General features: G+C 36.8%; 1 protein-coding gene across 1 annotated transcript in view; it reads left to right on the top strand.

The window, feature by feature from the left end:
* PCCA (propionyl-CoA carboxylase subunit alpha) overlaps window positions 1–18838 on the top strand; it is a 321041-nt gene that overhangs the window by 147650 nt on the left and 154553 nt on the right. Inside the window, exons 13-16 of the mRNA XM_086611055.1 lie at window positions 1338–1481; window positions 2997–3071; window positions 8296–8364; window positions 9183–9258. Coding sequence (XP_086467181.1) covers window positions 1338–1481; window positions 2997–3071; window positions 8296–8364; window positions 9183–9258 — 364 coding nt within the window. The remainder of the gene's footprint in view (window positions 1–1337; window positions 1482–2996; window positions 3072–8295; window positions 8365–9182; window positions 9259–18838) is intronic.

The following is an 18838-nucleotide window of genomic DNA, read 5'->3' as shown; positions in this document are numbered from 1 at the left end:
CTAATTATGAATGCCATCTGTTTATTTTTACAAAGCTTATTTCTTAAAGACCAAAGCGTCTTCTTGTTCTGATAAGCCACAAAATTACAATAATGACTAAATGTTTTCCTTAATATTAGTGTAGCTGAAGGAAGAAAGACAAGTGGTTTGGTCGCTGACCTTTTCCTGTGTCGCAAAATGTACGTCGTATGACATCTCATGATAGAGAAACCATTGTGAGGTGCATTTGCTTAAGGTATTTTGGCCCTCAGAACACAAAACATTTTATAATAAAAATGGCAATTCTGTCATAATTTCTGTATGGAAAGTCTTACAGCTGTCTCTGTGTGAAGAACATGCTTTTAGCGTACATAACTTCTGTTTGATCTATATGGTGCGCCCTCCTGTCTTTGGGTGCTTTTTTACTGTACTGTGTCTGGTTACACGTTTTTTTTTTAAAGTTAATGAATGGGTCCGTTTATATCCCTATTTCAAGAAAAAGGTGTCTGTGCATGTGCGTATGCGCGCGCATGTGTGCATGCTTGTACGCACATGCCGGGGTTAGTGTGAACGACGGGTATTCCCATGGCAGCATCATCCAAAGCCGTTAGCAGCAATTTGCTGAGCGCGCAGAGTGACTCTGTTGGTCCAGCCCAGCTATTGTGCATGCTAAGCACTAAACAGATAAGTCTGGAGGGGGGGGGAAAAAAAAATTGAAGGATCCATCTGCTCATTTCTGCTACACTGCGCTGATGCAAGATTACGCTAATCTGGTTGCTTGTCAGGACAGGTTAGTGAAAGCAGGCGAATGGGTGAGATTTAGGGTAGGCTAGTTGTATGGAAAATTGTAAGCGGCTCCTGTATGTGCCATGTTAAGTGTAGCAGAATGGGTTGATTATCAGCTACTTTGAGATTTTTCAGTTTAAATATGGCTACGGTGCGAGTCTCTTCAAAACAAAATCCAATGGGAAAAGCTTCTGAACAAAGAAAAAATAACTCGTCTTCACCATGTGCATTTGAATTTGTAAAATAAATGGGGGGGGAAAGAAAAACGGCTCCTGAAAAACCCCAAACCCTCGTAGGTGTTCTCTATAGTTTTCCTTTTTTATGCGGCTCCTAGTTACGTAATCTGCTAATTATTTTATTATTTGAGGTTTCCCTGCAAACAAGGTGGTTGCTGGAAAAACACCAAGATGGGAGCGTATTCTTTGGCTGGTCTAATTTCTTGTTTATCTGTGTTTGTTTATGGAGAGTGGTTGATTTTTTTTTTTGGGGGGAGTTGTGGTGTTTTTGTTGTGGGCTTTTTTTTTTTTTTAGTTTTTTTGTTACCTACTGATTGACAGTTCTTGACCTTGCAGGTTGAACATCCCGTTACAGAATGCATTACCAGCCTGGACTTAGTCCAAGAAATGATCCGTGTTGCTAAGGGTTACCCTCTCAGGCACAAACAGGCTGATATTCCCATCAACGGCTGGGCGGTTGAATGTCGAGTTTATGCTGAGGTAAATGAGTGATAATGGGGAGGAGGGTAAGTGGTTGAATTGTGGAGTAATAATACCCAGGTGTGGATAGATGCCACAGTGAAGTCAAGGAATATCGTATGAAAGTCATGATTTAGAGTATGTAACACAAATTGTTAATGAGCTTTTGAAGAATTGTAACATTTTTATTTCTTCATCCAAAATACAATGTGTATTTCAATATACCTTTTTACTGAAAATCAAAATATAGAGCGATAAGCGATATCTAAGGTTTATTTCTAAGGACATTTCCTTCATGTTCTTTACACTTTTAATGATGCAGTGCTGCAGTTATTTGCTACAGTTTACTAGTGTTTCCAGATCTGTTAACTTGTGTACTTTGAACTTGTCTTAAAAAAAACAGTTGAAATTCAGTGGCTTACAGAGTTTTTGTTGTACTAAAACATTTTAATAGGTTGCTGAAAAAGCAAGTTAAACTGCAGTTTTATAAGATATTTTATAGGGCAAACTTTCAAAGTGCACTCCAAGACAATAACTATAATTATAAAGTATGACTCTATCTCACCTTAAAAAAGCTTACTAAAACATAAACCCCATTTTCAAGCATGTTTAGGACGTTTCAAGGTAATGTCTTTTTGCTGTCATTTGTGATACATGAAAAATCAAGATGTGTTAATTAAAAAATTATGCTTGACTTCATTCACTTTGAGGAGTGTTTTAGGTAACTGTGCTTTTGAAAAGGAATTCAGCACCTTGAGATGTTTTTTCCCTTGCTTAACTGTTGTGACTCTTGTGACCCAATGCATCTTACTTTATCTTGGTTCTTTCTTTCTCTTCATGACACCTGCATAATCTTCAACACGCTGTACTGATTACAAGTTATATGAACTGTTTGGATAAAGAATAAATATTTTGCCTGTGATTGACATGGAAGCTCTTCTGAGTATGAGTAGGCTTTACCCTGGAGTAACTGACGCTTGGGTTTTATTTTTTGTTGGTACTTACAAAGGTGAGAGAATATAAGTAATGGATCCAACTACCTTGCCATGACTTTGGTTATTCTGTAGGCCATATACATATTTGCTGTCCTATGGGATTATGTAGGGAACTTCCAAAGGCAGTTCAGCTTGATTTAAGATAATTGAATTGCTAACTAGCTTTTTTATCTCTGAAATTTTTTACCTTGTGCTCTTTTCTCAACTCTACCCTTCCGAATACTTTCCTATCCCTCTTTGAAGGCACAATGAAGCAAATGAAAACGTCATCTTTGTATATTTTGGTGGTGTACGGTACCTATGAGCAGAACACTTCTTTCCTACTTTTTGACTACAATGCAAGAGAATTTGTATGCTTCCAGTTCTTTATTTGGCGTCACAGGAGTAGGTGGATGAAGAAAAGTACTTCAACACGAGTAATTCTGGGGAGGAAAGCAAAGTTATTCCAGCAGTAGTTTCTGCTAGGCATCAAGCTTTTTAAGTGTTATCTTCTCTGCATCTGACAAAGCTTAATGCTTTCGCATGTTGAATTTTATTTCAGGACCCCTATAAATCTTTTGGCCTACCGTCCATTGGTAAACTGTCTCAGTATCAGGAACCATTGCACGTGCCAAATGTAAGTAACTTGGTTCTGATTTTTGTAGGTAGGTGCTGAGTGTTTCTTTTGTAGACAGAGACTGTAAGTAGTCAGCAGCTTTGTAAATCGGGCCTTTTTTCCAGCTTTTTGCCGTGTCCTGTCCCTCTCCAGCAATACTTACTTGTGCAACCTGGAAAACTGCTTAAAAACGTACAGTTCCAAACTGGATTTAAAATGTTCCAATTGGGTATAACAGGAAACCATTGTATGCTGAAATGTTTTTGTTACGTTCTATAGCTTTCAGTTTAAGTTTTTCTCAAACACAGCTTTAGTAAAAATACTGTGGTGATTAGAAAGGACAGTGAAATGTTGAGTCAGCTCTTTAAGCACAGAGAACTCGGGGCACCGTTGAGAAACTGCCAGTGTTTTCTGTTTAGCTTTGTAGACTTAAAGAGGAAATTTGTTACAGTGATTATTACGCGTTTCAGGATACAGTCTAGCTATATGGAACAGCTGTTTAACAAACAGTGTTTTCTGCCACGTGTAAAGAACAAGGACACAGCACTGCCTTTCTGTAAAATCAAGGTAGTCCAAGTCATAAGTGCACATATACATGACACTGTGTCAGTTAGTGGAATGACAAGGCTGTACTATCTGTGAATATGATTATTCAGTCTGATTGCTTACACGAAAAACAGTGAAAGGTTACAGGAGGAATCTTAAATGTGGAGATGTTATTGGATATATGATTTATTTCGCTTCTTAAATTGTTTTTGCCCATGTACTTTCCAAAGGGACCTGACCCTTTCTGGTCTTTAAGGCTTCATGCTGTGTTCAAAGCCTGAAAGCAGAAAAAATTTGTGAAGATCTAAAAGGCGGCATGTGATCTTAAAGAGGAGAGGAGGGAAAAAGGTATCATTGGATGTATCTAAACGTTTTTTTTAATGAAACAAAGAGTGTATTAAATAAGAATTTATAATGAATACTCCAGTAGAAGTTTTCACCATGTTGTAATAGCTAACAGGATGTCAAACATTTTGCCCTTGCAAGTTTTTGCAATTTGCAATTTTCCAAACGTGAGACCTGTTGAAAGTACAAGTGATAATGGACAAACTATACCCCCTACAGTCTTTGTCCCACCAAATCTTTCTTCAATTAATGCTGCAGCAGGAGTTTTATGTAATAACATTTGCGCTTGTGAGCCATCCATACAAAGAAAAAACAATTAAAATGCCTTAAATGTTCTGCTTACTGCTGTTATTTGCTTGTGTGAATGTTGCATGTCAGCTAAATGGACCACGGAATAGATAAAGTGATTGGGTGCAGGAGAGTGCACACTAAGCTTTGTCTATCATTATTGCTGGGAGCAATCAAATTGATGCCAGCAGGACAGTAGACGCGTTGACAGCTGTAATTATGTATCTCCATGGTGATCACTTTTGGCCTGTCATGGAGGCCCATGAGTCCCCTCCCTTGCAAGCATTTAATCAGATTGGGCTGTCACTTGTCAGGTAGACAGGGTGGGCTGGGAGTTGTGCTTAGGCGGAGAGGTGAATTGAAAATGAAGGGTGGGAGACGCCTGATCGCTTCACGTGGTCCATCGTAGTACTGAAGAAAGAAATTTTAATTACGCTGGAGGCTTCAGAGCAATGGTTTGAGGAGCTCATACGGAGTGTCTAGGCTGTTCTGTTTACTCTATTGTCGTATTAAAAATAGAGCAGCTATTTTTATGTAGACACTCATGGTTTGGTGTCTTAATACATATTTTCTGCCACTGTGAAACTAATTTCTCTCCTGAGAATGTCACGCTGCTAAGAACAAGACTAATATGACTGAAAAAGTTCAGCGTTACAGGCCCATTGTGCCACAGTGTTTATTTTCTGCATTTTAGATTTTAGAATTGTCAACAAGTTGGCTTAAAAAACATTAGCAGAGACTTAGAATCATAGAATGAAGGAAAACACCAGTATGGAATCATAGACACACACTTGCAGTGTGTCACAGTGAGTTCGGCTTATGAGTAGCGTACTGCCAAATGCATTTTCAATTCATTTAATCTGTGTCTCAAGTTAGCTCTGATTTGAGTACCTGCCCATTTGCTCAAGCTGGTGGAACTGGCGTGCATGGCTGTGTGAGGGTTTTTTCTTAGCCATACATAGGAATGTACTGGCTATTTTTGTGTTATGTAGTCTGTAATTCCTTAGAACATGGTACTCGTAAATATCAAATTTTTTTCATCTTTGATAATGAGGCTTATGATGGACTCAAAAACCCATATCATGATAGTGAACATTGATGTTCAATGCTCTTACACAACACAGCAGATGTACTGCTGTATCTGAAGGACTCCAGCATTGCTTTTTTGCCAGTATGATGCACAGTCTGGGCTTTTAATGACTCTCACCAGAAAGAAAACTCTGATATAGCAAAGAATTGAGAAATACTAGAACCTGCATGTGTTGGTAAGTGGAATTTGATGCACTAATGGTTCATTGCAGGACTGGGACATAGATTGTGCACTTTTTTTCCCTCTTAAGCTTTTTTATCTTTCAGTTTACTGTTGTCATAGTGTAATAACACATAATGATATTACAACAGCAATAAAAGTGTTGGGGGCTGTAAAACCAATGAGCTGTAGGGTACAGTAGGGTCTTGAACCATAGCCTTTCTTTGTTATTTTAAATACTGAATAAAGAAAAGAAATAATGTTAAGCCAAAGTAGATGCTGGAGGTCTAATAACTATTGCTATTATTTATCAAATTAGGCACATTATAGCGAGTATCTGTTGAATTCAGCTTTCTTTTTCATCTAATATTCATTAAGTTCTGTCACACCATATAGTTCATAAAATCACCTACTGTTACCAGGCTCTGAAAATGTAAGCGCTGCAGAAAGAATTGAAGATGGTAAATGTGTTTGTTTTTTGCTGTCATTTTTTTAATCATCTTGAGTTTATTTTATGGAAATTAAACTTCTACAGAGGACTTGAGTTTTTTTTTTTAAAGGAAATTATGCTGTAATGTTTAAAGAATTTTCAATTATCACTGTACTTTTTCAGGATATTGTGCTTAGGAAAAAGTGTAAATTGTGTAGTGGTATGTATGTTGTGTATCAACAGAAAACACAGAGCAGGTGCACCATGTAGTCAGTAGTCTCAGAAGTCTTACTTTAACTTCAAGATCTGACTAACCTGCTTACTTAGGGTGTGAATTATGCAGCTGTCTAATGTTTTTTCCTTTGTCAAAATATGATATATATGTATAAATAATTGCATGCACATGTATGGGAATGTAAAGCACCCTGAACACTTGTATGTAATCACTTTATAGGTGCTACTTTGGAGGCAAAAGTTACAGTATAATTCAACTATGTGTGTCATCCCTTCGTGTCTTATATGTGTATTTATTGCATAGTACAAAAGATATTATGGGCAAGGGATTTATCTGGATCTGAGTAGGTAAATTAATTTTTCTCTGATCAGAATGTGACAATCTATGCATTGACTTTGTATATAGGCAGAAATCTTGGGAGGAAGGATGGTTTAGCAGTTACAAGAAGAGCTGGGAAATATGGTACATGTTTCTTCTGTCACCATGACATGTCTGAACTACCTTCTCATCAGTAGCTACTGTTAAATGTACCTGCTGTGGGTAGTGGGGGGCCTAGTTAAGCATAGATAAAACACATCCAGATAAGATGTGATAAAATGCTGCAGAAGTGCTACAACCTTTACATATGAATAAATACACTATACAAACAGAAATATATAAAAAACAATATATAAATATATAAGTATAAATATACAAATGCAAATATATGAATAAGTATATGCCTTTTAAAAATAAAGAACATGGTAAAAACTGGTTAGACAGTGTTTCTTACCGAAGAAAGTGAGTACACCTGCTAGGATATCTTTTTATGTCATTTGGATAATAAAGTCATCATCATGCCCTCATGTGGATTCTGTAGACAAGAGGTTCTACATGTGGTCCCTTGATAATTGCCTAAATTAAAATATTAAAGGCCTAACAGCCGTTGCGTTGACCTTTTTCTGCCTTGCTGCAGACAGATGAGCTGCTGTTTATTACAAAGGTTCCTTCCCACTGGTGAAGATTTAAGTGAGATTCCAGGACCCTCTTTCCCACCCCCTTTCCAATGCAGTATATCGGAGCCCTGCTGCTTCAACAGCTTTGGTTAGAGCCCTCCATCCTTATGATTCCCAGAATGTGTTTATCACTCTTAAGTTATTTTGATTAGTTTTTAAAAAAATATTTCAGATTCCAGCACTCAAAAGCAGCAATTTAATAAATATTTATTGCCCAGAAATTGCTCATTCGAAAAGTTTTATATGGCTAACCTCATTGCTGCAGTGATAAAATCAAACTGAGAGATGAAAACAAGAATCAGCAATATACTAACTTGTTGGCTGGTTAACAGCAATCAACCTCTTCAAAAGAAATTTTTGAACTTGTGTTATTTTTTTCCGTTAATATTGCAGAATCAGAGCTTTAATTGGGGCTGTGTCCTTACAAAGCAAAGCCATGGAAAAAGCTGTGTAAACATTAAAGCCTCAGGAGAACAGCAGCAACAGAAAAAAAAAAACGTTTTACAGTGAGAGGGTGAGGCAAAGAAGGAAAGTGTTACAGACATGAAAACCACAGGATCAGTATTCCTATGGAGCTGATAAGCAGAGCTCCAAAGTTCCTGCTGAATGCTCCCTACGTGTATTCCTATTGGAGCCCTTGGAAGGGCTGTAGCAGAACATGGGGGACGTGATTACATGTAGATGGAGAAAGGATGTGATTATAAGGGGCATCCTTCATGCCAGGTGTCAGTCAGAAGAATAATTACAGCTGTATTTTATTACAGGGATTAAATCAGAATTGGATACGTTCACAGAGTTGAAGTTTGGAGTGTGTAACGCAACCTAAATTTAGATCGAATTTAATGTGGTTACTACGTGTTCTAGGACAACAAAGGAGAATTTTTGACTATCAACTGAAGATTCAGTTGTGGATTTTTTTTTTTTTTAAAGGAGAGAATAGCTTGGAAGTATTTTTGCTGGTGGAGGAAAAAGCTCACTCCCCATCCACCCTCCCAGCTTCTCTGAAAACAAATAATTATTCTAGTTCTTCAAGGGGAAGAAACGTGTGTGATCAACTTCATGGGTATTTCTTTTAAGCCTGCTGGGTAGATTTGATCTCATGTTGAAATATTTTTTTTCCCAGTATATGATTATTTTTGGTTCTTTTTTTTTTGAAGGTACGTGTTGACAGTGGCGTACAACAAGGAAGTGATATTAGCATTTATTATGATCCTATGATCTCAAAAGTGAGTTGGTTATTTTTCAATATTCTAAAGGTATGAAACACTAGTTTTATGCACAGATCTTTTAAAGGAAGGAGAGTATATTAAAGGATTTGTAAATCAATATTTTAGAGTTGCTAGGCATAACATGCCTCAAGGGAATATGATAGAAGTGAAGGAAGATATGGAGTAGAAGAAATTTAATGTCACTTGTAAATTTTTTCAATCTTTTGACACCATAATTATTTATCTTGCAGTTTCTCATTATTGAAAGGATTCTGATTTAAACAGAAGCTGTTACTTTCAGACTTGGGTGCTGCCAATTTATCATTTTTAATGTAACCTAGCCAGAACTAAAATTTCAATAATTCTGACTTCCGAAAAAGAAGCAGTGAAAGAAATGGTTGATAGTGTCTCTTAGTATTAGTTCTTATTCATCGACTACATATTGGTAAAATGAAAATATGACATTATAATCAGAGTTCAGTTGTCAAAAAAATTCACACAAATCTTGGAAGTCAGTTTGGCATTAAAAGTCAGGAAGACAACTAGATATTGAACCTCTGCTCTAATTTTCTGTGCACCTAAAGAAAAGTGAGCTTATTTAGGTGCCTTAAGCTTTATGAAGGAAAAGTGATTTGCCTTCTTTCATGGAATGAGTTAAGATAGCTTAATTTTCTCTCGATGTTTCGGAGAGCCACTGAAGCACAGATGCAGTAATGTGCGAGAAATGGTTTTGTGACTGGAGAAGTTCTGTAAGCCAGTTTCATTTTAAATGCTATTCAGGAATCTAGAGACAAACATCTCATTTCTGGGTAATGTAAAATTTATTTTTTTTTTAGCTGATTACCCATGGCTCTAATAGAGCTGAAGCACTGAAAAGAATGGAAGAAGCTTTGGACAATTACGTAATTCGAGGTAAATACAGAAATTTGGGTTCCTAGTGTGATAGGCTGCCATCTATTTCAAGAAAACAGCTTGAAAATGTAGTAATTAGCAAATTAAGTAAAGTTCCCGCTTCTTAAGTGCAAATTAAAACAGGAAAAGCTTGTGTTAATTAAGCTGAGACGATATATCAAATCTAAAGAGACTTCATTTTCTTCCTCCACTGTTTTTGCTGGAATATTATGAGATAAATATTTAAATAATTTCCTTAACCTCATAAGAGTTTTCACAAAACGGTAGCATATAATTCATTTATTATGTTGTGGAGGAAAAAAAGGCCACTACACTGTAAGAAATTTAAAGTAGTTGCTATTTTGTAGCAGTTTAATACATTGATTACGGTCACATAATATCACAATGCAGTAATTGGTTGTGTGTGTATATATATATTTCTTATTTTCAACGTAATTATTCAAGCTTGGGCAAATAGACATGTAGGCTGATGATCAGAATGTTTCAGCTCTTGCTGACTGACTGCCTAGCAGAAGTAGCTGTTCTTCTACCGTTTCCAAGCAGCAGGGGTGAATCAACTAAGACCACTTTAACTCCTTTTATGTTTTAGAGAGGGAAGTCATGGTTTGTGTAGGAGAAATGTTTATATCTTCCTCTATATCTTATGGAAAAGAGGAAGAAAAACTCATAGGAGAGGGAAAAAGTTTGATTTCTTACCATTTCTTTTCTTGGGGATGATGAGGGAAGGGAACTGTAATGTGGCAAAAATCTTCCTTTTACCCTGAATTGTGTGGGTATTTGGGAGAGTAGTGTTTTGTTTTTTTTTCATTACAAGTCAGTATGTTTGAAGAACCAGAGCAGGTGGAAAGGAAACCGTTGGAAGATTTGCTGCCTTTGTTCCTTGTTTTGGTTCCTGGACAGATTGTTCCATGGTTTCAGGTGGGAGAAAGACTTGGAATACTTATTTAATTCCTCCTCTGAATGACTGGGAGGAGGAGCAGGAGACACCTCGTATAGCAGATAATCATATGAGTGTTTCTGTAAAACTTGTTTTGGCTTTAATGCTGCCTGCTGAATAGTAGAGATCCATGTCAGACTAAGAAGATTTATCTATCTAGGGGAAAATGAGCATCCCTCTACCATTGTGTAGCTAGATAGATGGTAGAATTAGCCATTGTAAATGAACTGCATAACTCTAAAGTGAATTTATGCTGGTGCAACTTGAGCCATTAGACTATTGCGGTACAGTGTGCTGATATAAACCCCTGCTGTCTATCAGCTGAGTAGATTTATGAGAGATAAATTTATACCACTAGAGCTAGACTGATGCGAGGTGTTTTTTTGTTTGTGTTGTTTTTTTTTTTTTTAATGGAGACAGGCTCTGGATTCAAACTTAGTTTGAATTATTAGAAAATTATGCTGGAAGGATTATAGTTAATGAGAATATTAGAATTGTGTGTGGAGCATAGTCTTTTGTGTGCTGTAATGTGAGATGGGACCTAATTGTTGTTAGATGTTTTACAGATGTTTATGTACCTAATAACAGTTCCACAGATAAATAAATATCTACAAAGGATATGACATCTTAGATATGAAAATTACTAATTTGCATTCTTGATTTTTTACACACTTTTTTGTATGCATGTATGCATTTAAGTGTTCAGACCTAATATCTCTATAGTATTTCTACCTGTGAAAAAGCTCTTCATCTATTGAAAACATTGAAAGAGGCAATAAATGAACCACAGGGGTGAATGCATTTATTACAAAGGACAAATTTTAATTTACCACAGATTTCAAAAGTAGATGAATTTCCAGAATGCTTTTTAAGTTGCCATGAGCAGTGGTTTCCATTTGAAAACCAACAGGATTTTTGTGTAGTTTTACACAGCTGGTAGTTTCTTCTCAGGTTTTATTTAAAATGTAACATTCATTGATATTAAAGTTTTTTTTTTGATGCTTGATAGGGCAGTTTGTAGAAACTGTCGAATCTGTAATGTTTTGAACTGCATTGACGTACAGAAGTCCTCCTTGTTCAGAGTTGTCTCTAATAAGTTCAAGTAAGCCTGGCAAGTGATGCAGAAGTAGTGATATGTTGGTATTTAAATGGACAAAAATAATTAAATATCAGAAAAATAAAAGCAATTTCACAACATTTTTTTGTAAAACAATTTTTGCTTCAAAATGTTAGGTGCTATGTAAAACAATATTAAACCACCTTGATCTTATGTGAAAGTGCCTCACGTGAAGTCTTTTCTGCAATGGAGTCAGTTTTAGTTGTAAAAGATACAGAATAGTTTGTTACCTAGCTTTGAAGTTGTTTTTATATTTGAATAGTGAGCCTGTGCATAACTATTTAGAGATCACCATGGTCTCCCTGACCAGTGTGCTCCATATTCCTATTTCTGAAATATCACCACCCCCTGCCCCCTCCCCTCACCTCCCAATTTCCTTGGAAGCAGCTTTTGTGTTTGCTTTTTTGTTTTAGAGACAGTGTATTTTTCCCTGTAAGTAAGAAGTCTCTTCTGAGTTACAAAGCATTTTAGCTAAGCATTACTGGCTGAAGTCAGTGTGAATTGTACTGATAATATACACTGTGAGAATTTAGATTTAAATTCTCAAGAATTGCAACATTTCTATAAACAAAAATGCTTATTCACTCACATAAGATGGGAATGGGATGGGGTGACTGGGTAACAGGTCAAGGACCATCTAATGGGTAGCTTAGGGACCGCTAATGGAAGATGGAGTCTTTCCCATCACTTCTGTGTCACCAGTTCAAAGCAGGCAAAAGTTAGTAAGGACTTTTAGTCACTAATATTTTGATGGTTGCTTGCTGACCTGAGTGAAATCAGTGGTCTTTATCCAGTTCCTAGAAGACACATGTCCTCTTGGAACAAGCGCCACCATATGATGTTGTTCATGGCAGTCCCAGCAGAGAATCCAGAGACTGAAGCGGCACAGTGACCCTGCGGGAGGTGACTCATCCAGGCTGGGCTGAGGGATGCTGACAGTGTGAAGTGCAAGGACTTACTCTGCTGTTCCTTGTCTTACTGGATGTATGAGCAGACATTCAATTTCTACTACTGTGGCTTTAGGATGTCGAAGAATTACCCATTCCCTTCTAGCTCCATTTCATTTGCAGGGAACAAATCCTCAGGCTGGAGTCTTTATTGACTTGTTTTCTAGGACTGGATAGTACTTGGCCTTGAATCCATGGTTCAACTGTCCGTCTCAGTGAAATTTGCCTGACAACATTGAATTAACTAAATTTCAAAAAATGTAATTTTGCAAAGAGAGCAGACTCTTGCAAAATTTGAGTAAATAATATTTTAAGCAACCAAAACCGCATCATATAGCTATTACCGCATGTAATAGCAGCATCTTGATTATAAATACAGAATAGATCAAATTGTGATACTTGCAACAATGCTATGCTCTGAAGATGCCTGTTGCCTTAACATTTTATTACAGTTTGGGCTGGTGACAATTTGCACACATGGAAATAAGAAATTCTACAGTCTGTTCATTGGTGGATGCTAACAGTGTGACTAACTCAAGATACATTCAATGTGGTCATGGGAAGGTAGTCTGCATCTTACTTCCTGTGTAATAAATACAGTGTTTTTACATGGGAGCAAATTAAAGTCTAGAATAGCACTTCTCTGAGTGATGGATTGGATTAAATTATCTCCTTAAGTCCTTTGCAGTCTAAATTATTCTGATAGGAACAGACTCCTCCATTGACAACTGATTGAAATTCAAAATCTCAGTTGAGACTTCTGAATGAGGAAGGGTCTAGTTAGTTCAGAGATGATTAATGTTCACAGTCTGATACAGATTTATCTCGAGCAAATATACTTTTCATTTTTATCCGGTGGTTACTGGAGAATTTGTGAATTCTGACTGGGGAGATAGCTCATATCCTTGAGTGCAGAGATTCCTGTAATCTTTCCTATGACCTCTGTTTTTATCTTCCCTGCTGATTGAAGTAGAAAGCAGTAACATGAAATTAACAGCCTTTGTATAAAGCCAACTGTTATCTGTTGAGATCCTGCTTGTTGTGGGGAGATAGGAATGTAGTAGACCATTTGGGAGAAAGAAGAGTGGGGAAAAGGAGCATCTGAGTAAAGAGTAAGCAGCAGATAGAGCAAGAAGAAGTAGAAATGAGGGGGAAATAAGGGAGCCACTAACTACAGAGGCTCTCCTGACATGGGCTAAAAGAGCAATCATAGAAAAGAAAATGGAAAAGTAGTAAATAAGTGTGGTGAATGTTTGAGGGGAATGGCAGTATAGAAGTTAACTCTCTGATGTGAATGGAGACTTGCCAGAACAGTGGCAGCAGAAACTGTTGTCCTGAGTTTTTGCAGCTGTAAACACACTAATTGGGAGGAAAAAAGAGTACTGTGCTGGAGTATTATGGAGAAGGCCTTGGCTTTCCAAGAAAAAGCATCCAATGAAACTCACCCACTGTAATTTTAGTATTTTATCATATATTTAAAAGAAATCAATTTTCGGATACAAAAGTTTTCACAATAAACTTTAATTAAATCCAATTGTCATCAATTACTGAATGATTTTATCTTTTATATATTAACTTCAGTGATACTTCTCAATGGCACTATTATGCATAATTTTCATACTCTCCTGTATTCTGATCCCATGCAGGTATGCAAGTGTGTTCATTGGTATTGTGAACAAAACAATCTTTGTGTGTAAGCCAGTTTTCCTGGAAAAGGCACACAGTATCTGTTTTTAGAAAAGAATGAAACAGGTCTCATCTTCCTGTTTGCACTTTAAAAAAGTGCTGCAACAGGCTGTACAACCAAACTGTGGATTCTCCCCTTTAATGTAGCAGAGGGAGCAGGGGCTGGGAGTTCTGCAAGGATCTCAATGTTCTCTGACCCTTTGCAACAGGGACCAGCGGGTTCCAAGAGTGTCAGTGTAGAAACAAATTGAAGAAGGAAAAACAATGAACTTGCTTCAAAACCACTAGAAGGGACCATTGCAGGATGCTCAGTAATGACAGCTTGGAGCACAGATGCTGGCATGAGGGAAGATTCTGCTCCTGTTTCTCCTCTCATTTTATTTCTTAAGCCAGTTGCATGGGAGAGAGTGGGAATGGCAGCTTGTCAGTGGGAAGTGGCTTAGGAAGGGTTATAGATACTGCAGTATGGAGGAGGAAGAAGGAGGGGCATTTGAAGTACAGACTGATCAGATAAAAGAGGAAGGCAGTGTTACTGGTGCAGGAGAAAAAAAATAAGGCTTTTTTTTTTTTTTTTTCCAGAGGAGTTTTGGGTTTTTTAATTAAGAAAGTTGTGACAGTGAAAAAACTGAGAAATGCAGTGTGCCAGGTTGAGGAGGCATCGAAAGACAAGTGCTGTTATTTCTAGTTATACCCCTTAGATATAATGTTATCCTGGTCTGTTCCCCTTCTTTAGAGTAAAGAGATGGCCATCCATTTTCTTTCACTTGTTCTTGACAAAGCCTGCTTAGCTTCTGCTTCCAATTATTCTACTGATTCAAACATTCGTCCATGTTTGCTAGCACCATAAATAATGTGCTGCTTAATCTTATTAAGAGGTTCAGAAGTGCATACAGTTCAAAATTTAATTTCTGTTAAAAATAATGATTTTTACAGTAAGATTTTACCATATATTATCTGCTTTTTTCTTTCCTTCTTTTTCTCCTTGATTCTGGTCTATGAGTTCTATGAGCTCCAGACTTTAATATCTAAAATAATTAGTGTTTTAAGTGAAATACATTTCAGGATCAGTGGTGTACTGATTCTATGTGAGAACTTTGTGTGTTTGTGTATTAAAATTACAAAGCTACAAAAGCCTTTCTTCTTGCTTTTGGGATGGGACTTTGTATGCAGATCATCTGGTCTGAAGTCAATTGAAGCAAAGCACAAGCTTTGAAAGGCAAATGGTTGAACATTGAGGGTTTTAGGGAATATTATGACAACTTTTGGAACTGCAAGCATGGAGGCTAGCTAGGTAGTAATCATGGACTTTGAGAAGTTCCTGTGTTGAAAGTGGTGTTTTAATAGTCTGTGCAAATCTATGATATTCTTGTTTTGTGGAGACTAACATAATCAGTGTATTGTGGTGCTCAGTGCAGAACTTGGTTAACTTTTTATTTTTGAGTTAGAGACATCAACTGGGATGCCTCCTAAACTTCATAGCATTTATTGTTATTCAGGATTTAAATTGATTGGTGATAATTTAGCTTTGCTATTTTTTCAAGAAGAGAAACCCCTACTACTATATACTTCACACATTTTTGCAATCAGTAAGTATGCGGATAAAGTTCTTTCTCTTCCACTTAGCGCAATTTGAAATTATCAGCAAGTTAAGTATATTCAACTGCTTATCTACAGAGAGGCATGTAGGACTCCAATTAAGTTTACATGGATAAACGCAGATTTGTGTTTGCAGACGTCAAGATGACAGAAGCTTAATACTGTAAAAAGGCTAATCAACACTGAATATGTTTAGTGTCAGTAAATATTTAGAGTGAAAACATTGCCCATGGTTTCATGCCTTGGCTTTCCAAGTTCTGGTTTTTAGTGAGCAAAAATGTGGTGCGGTATCCTGTTCATAAACCTGCTATAAAATTTTTGTTTTCTGTAAAATTTGATTTTGTTGTCTTTTTCATCTTTGTGTATTCTTGAGAAGACAGATTAGGAGTTAGGCTACAGTTTGTAAATTAATGAAAAAATCTAGTAATTAGGCAAAGTTTTAAGATAGATGTAATCCAGAGAATGAGGAAGGGAAAGAGGCAAGACAGAGAAGGCAGTATGGGGAGTAATTTCTTTTGATTGTGATTTTATTTTTTTTTAATGTGGGCTTCTTCAAATAGTGGTTACTTATCAGCTCTGGTGAACAATGTGATTATTTGGTGTGCTCATGTTTTCACTAGACAATAACTACAATTTAACTGGAAAAGTAATTGAACCTCAGGAATACATGTTCGTTAGATATAAAACATACAAATATCTAATTTTTTTTATTTCATTAGATCTCCAGAAGTTAAATGCTAGTCTGTTCTCTTTTACAAATATATTCTGGAAAATAGTGTGTCGAAATTGAAATTCAAGAAGTATATCTTAAATTGAGCTTCTACTAATGTAATATTGTATGAAGAATACTGCCAAGTGAAATAAAAAAAGCACAGGTACAAGGAACATTGATTATTATTTTTTATTCTATTTTGACTTAGAGAAATGAAGACTATAACTGTAACTGCGGTTCTGCATCAGTCAACGGTGTGAAAAAAATACTGAAGTGAAATTTTGTTTTCTGCTGGAGGGGAAATAAATTGATATAGTTTAGGATTTTGTTTGTTTGTTGGAAATGTCATGGCTTGTCAGGTTAACAAATGTGATTTTGTTCCTGACAGACTGCAGACCTGGTCAAGAAAAAGAAAAATTCCCTGAAAACCACTGCAACATAAATACAATATACTTCAGTTTAGTGTCTAACTTTGCATGAAATAAGCACTGCCTGTTAGCCTCTGTTTGATCCTGTGAGAGTGTGTGGCTAATGTCTGGCCAGTGTTTTGGAAGCAGCAGGTAGTCAGGAGCAAGCTGCTCTAGGGGTCCATATTTCTGTAGCCGAGCAGTTACTCACACACAGAAGGAGACCTTATGAACTTTGACAGAGGTCACGCTGAATTGCAAATCTAAAACTTTTGGACTTCTGAAGGGTTACGCTGGTACTTTTTTTTAAAAGCCATATGATTTGGAACATCATTATAAGTATCAACTCAGTTTTGAGAAGTAGATCAACCATGCAGTCGGTCATTGCTCACATAGTGATCATGGGGACTGGTAAAGATAGCCTTTCATGATACTTTAAAGGGCAGCTGTTACATATTAAATTTTAATCTACATATGTAAAATACATATGTTATGTTGCTTCCCAAACACCTAGGCTTGTCTGCTCTACTGAACTTGTTAAAGGAATTTTGGAGCTCAAAACATTGCAGAAGCCTCTGTTTTTTCTGATGCATGGGAGTTGGAAATAATTAAGATACTCAGAGTGTTTTTTTGATTTCAGGTCTTTTGGGGGAGTCAATTGAGACACCAAGCTCTGTCATCTGTCATCAGCCATCATCTCACCAGGGATCTTATAGCAGTTTAGGAAAGAAAAACATAAGATGGTCTGGTTACACATTGTTTAAATCCTAGATTCAAAGTTGGGGAGCATTGAAGAGCTCCTCTTTGCCTTCTAATTATAGTCCTGAAACTGTACTTAATAGATGAAAATCTCAGTGATATTTCTACTTATTGTTCAAATGGGAAATTTTGGGAGGATTTTGTAAGGAGCCAAAGACAGACTTTATTTGTTTCCAGGTTATAGTCATTTAGCATAAGATTTTTTTTTTTGACTTTTTGTTTAGTGGAGATGCAACGTGAGTTTGATTCAGTGTTTATTAAATCAGGGTCCGTGAATGATTGTCTAGGTCACAGGCAGCAAGTAGACTGATCCTCTTTTAATCAAATGGTCAAATTTTTCTTATCCTTGTTGAACTGGTTGTGTAATGTGCTTCTTAACAGCTCATGAGCTAGTCTTTAAAGCTATGACTTAATAATTCAATGAGGCTGGGTCTGACTCCATGTGTTGAAAGTGGTTTCAGTAATGGCCACACAGAGAGCTTGGAAATACACACCAGCAGCAGACTGTCGGGGGAAAAAAGCTTTGAAATGGTTTGAACTGGTCTGCATATAAAATAACAAGAATGTTATTCATACTTCTAAACTGGAAAAACACAAAGGGCAAGGAATCTCCTTCTGTAGCTACAGCAATTCACAGTCGCTGTACTACTAGTGTTTTTACTTTGGTGAGATCTCAATAGGGGAAAAAATCCAAATAGCTTCATTTACAGTTGGGAGATGAATTCTTATTCATGTTCTTTTAAACTAGAGCTATTAGAAAAAAGCGTGCAAATAACTTTGAGAGTCATGTCATCACTATTAATCGTAATGACTTGTAAGTAAACATGTCTAAAGTTGAAGTTCAGAATCTTATGCTTTACACAGCCAAACTTTTACAAGATAGACTAGTTTGTGACGTGCTCTGCATTTTATACTTCATGGTGTGCACCTAACACCAGAGTTCACATGACCTGGAAAACGCAATGTGGTTTGGAGTTGCCTGTCCCTCTGACACTGAGAGGAAAGAATTTAAATTTACCTTTTTATTTCCTGAGGGGTGAGAATGTGCACACTGTGCAGCTGAGGCTGGATAACCTCTTTCCTATAGCAGCTTCCTCATTCATCCAAACCTGAAATGGATGCAACAGCCAACACTTACAGTTTACGCTCCTGAATTGCATGTCTATTTCAGCTTCTCTTAAGTATTGTTTGTAAGGCAGTGTTATTCTATGTTGTCATATTGTGATTGAACTGGGATGGCGCTTCAAATTTTCTGTTACAATCTTATTCCAAAATTAAGAAGAGAGTTGAGATAAAGGTGGTATTTTTCTTACCTGCATAATCTTAAACTTCCCTTTCCAGAAATGACCTGTGTGTGACTCTCAAAAGACAAAGTATCTTCTCTTTGAAAATTGTTTGGAGTGCAATAAGCAGAAGATA

The sequence above is a fragment of the Tauraco erythrolophus genome, chromosome 1 (assembly GCF_009769465.1).
Source record: "Tauraco erythrolophus isolate bTauEry1 chromosome 1, bTauEry1.pri, whole genome shotgun sequence".
Lineage (NCBI taxonomy): Eukaryota > Metazoa > Chordata > Aves > Musophagiformes > Musophagidae > Tauraco > Tauraco erythrolophus.
The sequence above is the reverse complement of the archived record's forward strand: the minus strand, read 5'-3'. Positions and strand labels throughout refer to the sequence as shown.